Genomic DNA, 8,354 nt, shown 5'->3' with positions numbered 1-8,354 from the left:
AGATAGATAGATAGATAGATAGATAGATAGATAGATAGATAGATAGATAATAGACTAGATAAAAGTGGTGTCCATTTAAATTTATGGAGCTAATAACTGTACTGTCATATAGAAGAATATCCCTATTCTTAGGAAATACACACTGAACTATTTGGGAGTAAAAGGCCACGATAATATAAGGCAATGAACATATAACTTATGTTTAATAGATTCAAAAAAGAAAATATACAAAGATATATAGAGAGACTAATATAGATATGTATAAATCTATAGATACAGAGAGGTGGGGCAAATGCTAAAGCAAGAAAGACAAAATGTCAACAATAGGCAAATCTCAGGGGAGCTGGGAAAAGGGTATTGTACAATTTGTATTTTGCAGCTGGTATGTTTTAAATTATTTTTAAATGAAAAGATTTTTTAATAGGTTGAGAAAATTGGAGTGACTTATATTTATGACTTCCAATGGACTGTGCATGCTGTATGGAAACAAGGAGAAAATAAATGTCATCATTGCTTAACAAGTGAAGGGTAAAAAGACAATTAACTCATTGAAGACTATGCACAGAAACACAAAAGCCTTTGCTTCTGTGGTTATAGGTTTACCAAAGGCACAAAGGGGGTTGTATATATTTTAGGATTATAATTTACATAACTTAATTGGAAAAATTACAGATTTTAAGATATTTTTACAAATCTGAGCCACTGTAAAGACTGCTAAAGTCTTGGGACATATTCTTACCAAGTCCCGGATCTTTTGTTTTGTTTTGTTTTGTTTTGTTTTCTCGTGCCTGCAATCAAACCAGGTTTTTTAGACCAAGAAAACATGAGAAGCTAGAGTTGCTCTACTCAGTTGACCCAAACCAGGACTCCTGAGATTATTCCCTTATACGACAGGCACCACATCCGAGAAAGGATTCTGGAAAAGTGAGCTGGAACACAAAAGCACTGTCTCGATGGGAAACACAGTCCAAAGGACGCCACTGTGGGGAGGAAAACACAAAATATTTCTTGAGAAGAATATGGAGATGGCAAAGTCTCTAACCTCCAGAAACCTTAAACTCTAGGGGAAGAAAGCAAAAATTTAGGGGCAAGAGTATTCATATTAAAATTCAAACAATAAGTAGTTTTTCTATAAACTATCTTTTTTTCTAATGGTGAAAGTACACACAATCATTCTCTCCAAACTCAGACATTTTAGACAAATAAATGATAGAGAGAGAAAGAGAGAGAGATGATAGATAGATAGATAGATAGATAGATAGATAGATAGATAGATAGATAGATAGATAGATATACATACATACTATGTATATATATGCTTACATATGTTGGTACATAGATGTTTCTTTATCAAAGATTAAGTTATTCTAGATGCATATCTTGTAGCCTACATTTTTATACTTTTTCATCGTTTTTAATAACTGCATACTGCTCTATTATATGCTATATTTTCTGTATTAGATTAGATCCATGTTTTATCACCATTTAGGTGGCTTTTGTTTTTCTGTTACTGTAATGTTGAGATAAACCTCTTTATGTACTTGTTCAATTATTCCCATTAAACAGAAGCCCAAGGTGCAAAGTTTCTGAGTAAAAAAAATAGGCACATTTTAAGGCTTCTGATGTATATTGCCAAATTGTGCTAAAAAGAAAAACTCTACCAATTAACACTCCCAGCAACAATGTCAAGAGAATGCTCGTTTCCCTACATCTCACCAACACTGGCTGGAATGCATAGTTTTAGAGACGAATGCTGGGAACCGATGCACTCGTTGCTCTACTTCTCCCCCTCCTAACAGTCTAGAACACAGGAGCTCAATAAATATATCCAGGCTCCAGTCCAGTAGACATTCTGATCTAATCTGACTGCTCTGGGTAACAGAAAAGTCTCCCTTGGTTCACTGCCCAGTATCCTGGCGTCATGAGAATCCTATAAAGGCAGTAGCTCCAGGCACATTACAGAGGGACCCAACTCCACTAAACCACCACCAGCTCCCCAAGTCACCCCTTCAGCCATGAAGTTCCTGCTCCTGGTCTTGGCAGCCCTTGGATTCCTGACCCAGGTGATCCCAGGTAAACTGGATAAACAGGAGGAAGGAAGAACTGGGAACAAGGAGCACTAGCAGATCTGGTTGCTGTGGTGCTAGATGAGCCAGGTTGGGCGGAGGCAGGGCTCACCCCACTAGTTCCAGTCTAAGATAGAGATCTCCTAACAACCACCACTAGCCTTGATATCCCACACGCAACCACCACCCTATATAACCTTTATGAAAATTTGTTTTCTATTCTAAAATGATAGTCACCCTCAACCTGAACCAAAATATCTTCTTTCTATTTATGTGAGCTCCTTTTATCTAACCTCCCAAGACACACTGAAGGCTTCTGTCAACACCATGTGCATCCACTGAAATCAGCCCTGGGTTGGAGCTCAAAGGAGATATTGAGCCTAGAAGGAAAAGATTGAGGTTCCCATCCCTATGCTCAACAGAAAGCTGGCAGGTGGGGGATGGAAGTAGACCTCTTAGAGGGCTAGCTCCCACAGGATGGTAAGCAATGGGTTCAGCTCAAACCCTGGGGCTAGGAGATAATACAGGGTCAGAAAGAGACAGACAGACACACAGAGAGCAGGGAGAGAGAGAGATCAGAGGAGGGCCAGGCAATGGATGTGAAGAAAGCCAGAGAGGCCTGAGAGTGCTCGAAGAGGCCCCTGCTGTGAGCCAATGGCAGACACAGAGCACTGAGGTAAACAGAATTTACCAGAGGGTGAAATGGTGCCCAGCATTGTGTGAATGCAAAAATGTCCTGTCACTAGCAACCATTATTTTCTTTTTAATAGTTTTGGAGAATGATTTGACTCCTCCCACTTTGCCCCAGGTTGACTGATATTGACAGTTTTAGAGTCTATGAAAACAAGTAAGGCAGAAACACCTTAAAAGCCTGTGGGGTGAGTGAGAATAGCCCCATTTCTCCCTTTTGCGTATCCAAGCTCCTCCCTGACCATGAAGACCTGGCTTGCCACCCCTGTTTTTACCCATACATCCTATTCTACAAGCAAAAAGCTTCAAAGATGCGGATACTGGCAAAGAAGAAGAGCTCCTGAGACAGAGTTCCCCAAAGCCATCAATCCAGGAAAATTCTGTCTCCTCACTGGGTTTCCCAAGTCTCATTTGCACAACATCCTGAGGATACATCTCAGAACAGAAAGCCAAACACTCCCATCTGGCGCTGACGGGTTAGCAGTCCTGTGCTGTTTCTAACCACCACTTCTCTGTCTTGTCCTCTCCCATACAGCCAGTGGGGGTGGGTCAAAATGTGTGAGTGACACCCCAGGATACTGCAGGACACATTGCCACCGGGAGGAGACAGCATTGTTCATGTGCAACCCTTTCAGAAAATGCTGCACCAACTACTCCTTCCTGCCGAAGCCTGACCTACCACAGCTCATCGGTAACCACTGGCAATCAAGGAGAAGAAACACACAAAGGAAAAACAAGAAGCAACAAACGACCGTAACATCATAATAACCACTCCTATCACCTCCACCAACTCAAAGAAATATCATTTCCACAGTTCCAGTTCCTCCTACATTGTTGAGAACTAGCCAAGTCTCCTCCTTATGGGGCAGATATCTATAGCCAACCCCAGAACTTCTGTCTTCTATCATTCTGTCATTCATCTAATAACTAATTTGGAGTTTGTATCTATCTTATGAGAACAATCATCATGCAGACTCGTCCACAGGGGATCTGTCAGTTTGGGTCCTCCAAATGAAAAATGCCAAGACAGAATTGGACATGCAAAAGATTGACTGGGAGAACACACCTCTGATGGACAAAGGTGAGAGAGAGCAACCACAGGCAGGGAGGACCTTCAGACTGCAGGTCGGACCTAATACGTATCAAAGGAGAGAGGGATAGAGGAGGACTGAATAGAAGGAGACTGAGACTGCAGGTCTAAGAAAGTCTCAGCCAAACAGATGGGGAGGCCCAAAGCAAGGCTTGCCCCTCAGAGGAGCTCACACAGGGCAGGAATAGCCAGGTTCTCATATCCCAGGGGTTCAGTCTGAGAACAGCCCCTGGAGAACATGGGGTGACTGCTACCATTGGTCTGGAAGTATGACAGCTTGAGGCTGTCCACCAACTATCCCCCTGAAGCAAGTTCTCTTGAAAGGAAATCTGAACAGTGCTGCCATGGAGTATAAGGAGGAAGAGAAAGGAGCTAAAAGTCTAGGTTTGCCCAGCTAGGTAGATTGACTTGTGAGGTATTTATTTATTCATTTGAGTAACAAAGCAGACAGAATACATAGCCACCATTGGTAGTACACCCCGAAAGCAAGGAAAGCATGATGCTGGTGACTCAAACGTATCTACCCATGGTGTAAAATTGGCATAATCCTCCTGGGAAGCTATGCAGAAATAAGCACAGAGAAGCAGAACTCTACTTGTTTAATCCACTAAACATTACTTCTGGAAATTGGTTCATCATAAATTATCCAAGAGAAGTAAAAAGTTATAGGCACAAAGGTTTTCCCATATAATATTATTTAAAATGCTGAGAAAATGAAAAAATCTAAGTGGTGAAATATTATATACTAATGCCATCTACAAATACAAACAGAATGCTTATAGAATAATGGAACATAATAATATTATTCAAAATTGCATTTATGCTGTAGTTGTCAAAATTGTCTCCTTATATGATACGAAAATCATTAAAATTATGACTTTTTTGTTTGGTTGGAAAGCAGAATTACGCATAAATTTCTTCTTACAGTTTGATGCCCATTAGTTTTATATAATATTTATTTGACAGGTACTAACTTCTATTTGAGAAGAACAAACCAAAACACTGAGGCCTAAATAATTAAAAGCAGTCCTAAAAACTAGCAAACCAGATAAGAAAAGATGTTAATGCCTATTCCCTAACTTATATCTTAGACCAAAATTAATTCTAGATGGTTTTAAAATGACAGTGTAAAAGTAAAGTATTAAAAGATTGTGTGGTCAAATATTCAATTTAAGAGCAAAGAAATTCTTATAAATATAACAATAGAGGCAGAACTCATGTAAGATTAAATTGATTAGGCGGCATTAAATATTAAGTTCTTGTGTATGTCAAAAGGTATCATTTTGAAATTCATCCATCTTACTGGGTATTGCAGGAATTCATTCCTTTTTGTTTATAAATACTCTTCTGTCATGTGAATAGTATTTATTTATACACTGATTTGTTGATGGACATTTAGGTTGTTCCCAGTTTATGGCTATTACAAATAAAGCTTCTATGAACATTTATGTACAAATCTTTGTATGGATGTATGCTTTCATTTCCCTAAGGTACATACCTAGGATTGGAATGTCTGAATCATATGGTAGGAGAATGTTTAGCTTTTTTTTTTTTTTTTTTTTGAGATGGAATTTCGCTCTTGTTGCCCAGGCTGGAGTGCAATGGCGCAGTCTCAGCTCACTGCAACCCTCGCCTCCCGGGTTCAAGTGATTCTCCTGCCTCAGCCTCCTGAGTAGCTGGGATTACAGGCATGCACCACCACGCTCGGCTAATTTTTGTATTTTTGGTAGAGACGGGGTTTCTCCATGTTGGTCAGGCTGGTCTGGAACTCCCGACCTCAGATGATCCGCCCACCTTGGCCTCCCAAAGTGCTGAGATTACAGGCTTGAGAATGTTTAGCTTTTTAAGGAGATACAAAATTGTTTTCCAAAATGGTTGTGCCGATGGATGTGCCCATCAGCAGCATGTGAAAGTTCCCGCTGTTCCTCATCCTCACCAGCATGTGATAGAGTCAGTCTTGTGCATTTTCATCATTCTAATAGATGTGTAGTGGTATCTCATTATGCTTTCAATTTGCATTTTTAATAACTAGTTACCAAAATGTATATTCTGTATGATTCTATTTACATTAAGTTCTTTGAATTCTTTTACAATGACATAAAATGATTTAAAATAGAAAGTAAGAATCTAACGCCAGAAAGCAAATCACTGATTGTCCGGGGATGTGAAAGGTGCATGGAGAGGGCTGAAAGAATGTAAAGGGACCGGAGGACACTTTGAGGGGTGATCAGTCAAGATACATTCATAATCTCGATTGTGGTAATGGCTTAATGGTGATGTACGTAAGTCAAAAAATTACCAAATGGTAAACTTTAAATGTGTTCAGTTTATTGTATATCAGTTTAAACTTCCAAAAAAGCTATTATTTTAATAAAATAAATAAATCTCACAGTGAAACAGAAAAATTAAAGTATCATAAATAGTTTAAAGACATATGACAAACTGAGACGTGTGATGAAGTATTGATACCGATAAAATATCACTAGTTAGTATGAAGCAACAGGGAAATCATGAAACCCCTACTCAAAAATGAAAGTGACATGAACTAGCTTTTTAACTCCAAAAACGGCCCGAAAAATGGGAAAAAATCTGTCTGACTTGTGATCAAATAAATGCAGATTAAAACTACAATGAGATCTTGTTTTTTACCTATCTGATTGTCAGAGAATTAACAAACCCAAGTTTGACAAGGCATAAATAGAAATAAGTCTTATCATCAGATGCTCCTGTTTGTAACAAAATATGTCAATTCTGGAAGACATTGATCTATACACCTTTCAAAACCCTTAAAAATGTTCATGTTCTCTGGCTCAGAGACTCTACTTTTACGGATATATTCTGGGGAAATAATTAGAGTTCATATCTAAAAGATTAATGTATACACAGCACACTCATAGCTGCATAGTTTAAAGTAGTGAAGAGGCGGTAGTGTAAGACGGCTGAATAGAAGCCTCCACTGGTCGTGCTCCCCATTAGAACACCAAGTTTGACAATTATCTACACAAAAAAGCGCACTCATAAGAATAAAAAAATGAGGTGAATGATCACAGTACCTAGTTTTAACTTCATATCACTTAAAGAGGCACTGAGAAGGTAGGAAAGACAGCCCTGAATTGCTGACACCACCTCTCCCCAATCCTCAGGCAACAGCTGTGTGGTATGGAGGGAGAATATGTGTACTTGCAGGAGGGAGAGTATAGTGATTGTGGGATTTGACATTGGAACTCAGTGCTGCTAACACCAGGCAGAACTCAGCAGGTGCCTAGAAAGGGATCATTTAGACCATCCCTAGCCAGAGGGAAATCACCCATCCCAGAGGCTGGAACTTCAGTTTCAGCAAGCCTCACCACCATGAGCTAAAGAGCTCTGGGGTCCTAAATAAACTTGAAAGGCTGTGTGGGCCACAAGAACCGCAATTCCTAGGCAACTCCTAGTGCTGTGCTGGGCTCAGAGGCAGTAGACTTAGGGAGCACTCAAACTAGTGAGACACCAGCTGGGGAGCTGGTGTGTGTGTGTGTGTGTGTGTGTGTGTGTGTGTGTGTGTGTGTGATTCTCATGCCTCAGCCTCCCAAGTAGCCAGTGATGGCAGTGGCGGCCCATCTTGAGTGGACACTGCCATCACGCCAGCTGCAGCAGGGAGGTGCAGCTGGGTCTGTACATTCCACAGAGCTACGGAGCTGGGGACAATGACAGCCCCACACCTTCCAAGTTGGTGGGGCAGGAGCTCGCCAGGTTCAAATGCAGACACCCAGGTCGCAGTTGTGAAGCCAGGCCTCCCTGTGCTCTTGTGGGTGCTGGGAGCACGCAGGAGCCCTGCCCTTTTGGGTGTAGCTGCAGGTGCCCAAACCACGGCTGCGGAACCAGGCATCTCTACACTCTTGAGGGTCAGGGAAGTCCCCATTGCCCTCACAGGCTTAGAAGTCCCTGCTCCCATAGCCTGGCATCTCCTTGCTGTCGGTGCCGGCTCTAATCTTGGAGCAAAGTTGAGGCCAAGCCCAGGTGCTGTCATAGCCTGCTGGGTGTGCACACACTTGGGGCAGTGCTGACATACCAGCCCCCTGCCACCTTGGACCCCTACAGACTTTGGGTGCTGATGAGCATAGAAGGGAAGCCGAAGTGGGACTGAGGGCAAATTGGCACTGGCCTGTAGGTGCCCCTTGGCACCCACAGCCTGGGTGCCATGAACGGCAGTAGGAGTCTTCTCAGTTCTGTCTCCCTCGCTTCGGTGTGGATGAAGGGGTGGAAACGAGGTATAGCATCTCTCTTTCCCAGGGGTCATGTTGCATCTTTTAATGGTTTACCACTGACAGCACCACCAATGATTTGGGGATTGTGTCTCTAGGAAGAAGTTTACCTAAATTTCATGTATCAATGAAACTGTTTCTCCTCATCTTTTTATTTATTTGTTTATTGTGTAAAATAAATATGCTTTTAATATATAATGAAAGCCTGTTGATGTTAACATGCAAGGATTGAAAGAACACCTTGTTGAACTGCAAGATGACTGC

At 41.3% G+C, this 8,354-nt stretch overlaps 1 protein-coding gene across 1 annotated transcript; it reads left to right on the top strand.

Moving 5' to 3' along the window:
• The first annotated feature begins 1,966 nt into the window (after nucleotides 1–1,966).
• DEFB132 (defensin beta 132) lies at nucleotides 1,967–5,302 on the top strand. Its single transcript, XM_023220179.3, has 2 exons — nucleotides 1,967–2,073; nucleotides 3,292–5,302. The coding sequence occupies exons 1-2, from the start codon at nucleotides 2,016–2,018 to the stop codon at nucleotides 3,519–3,521; spliced, it is 288 nt and encodes a 95-aa protein (XP_023075947.1). The 5' UTR covers nucleotides 1,967–2,015; the 3' UTR covers nucleotides 3,522–5,302.
• Nucleotides 5,303–8,354: the final 3,052 nt, after the last annotated feature.

This window comes from Piliocolobus tephrosceles, chromosome 20 (assembly GCF_002776525.5).
Source record: "Piliocolobus tephrosceles isolate RC106 chromosome 20, ASM277652v3, whole genome shotgun sequence".
NCBI lineage: Eukaryota > Metazoa > Chordata > Mammalia > Primates > Cercopithecidae > Piliocolobus > Piliocolobus tephrosceles.
Note: the sequence above shows the minus strand (reverse complement) of the source record. Positions and strands in the feature narration are given on the sequence as shown.

Bases quoted from the DNA above. Each gene is read 5' to 3' on its own strand.
- DEFB132 (XM_023220179.3), top strand. From the start codon at position 2,016: ATGAAGTTCCTGCTCCTGGTCTTGGCAGCCCTTGGATTCCTGACCCAG. The intron at 2,074-3,291 runs GTAAACTGGATA...TCTCCCATACAG, and splicing joins CCTGACCCAGGTGATCCCAG to CCAGTGGGGGTGGGTCAAAA.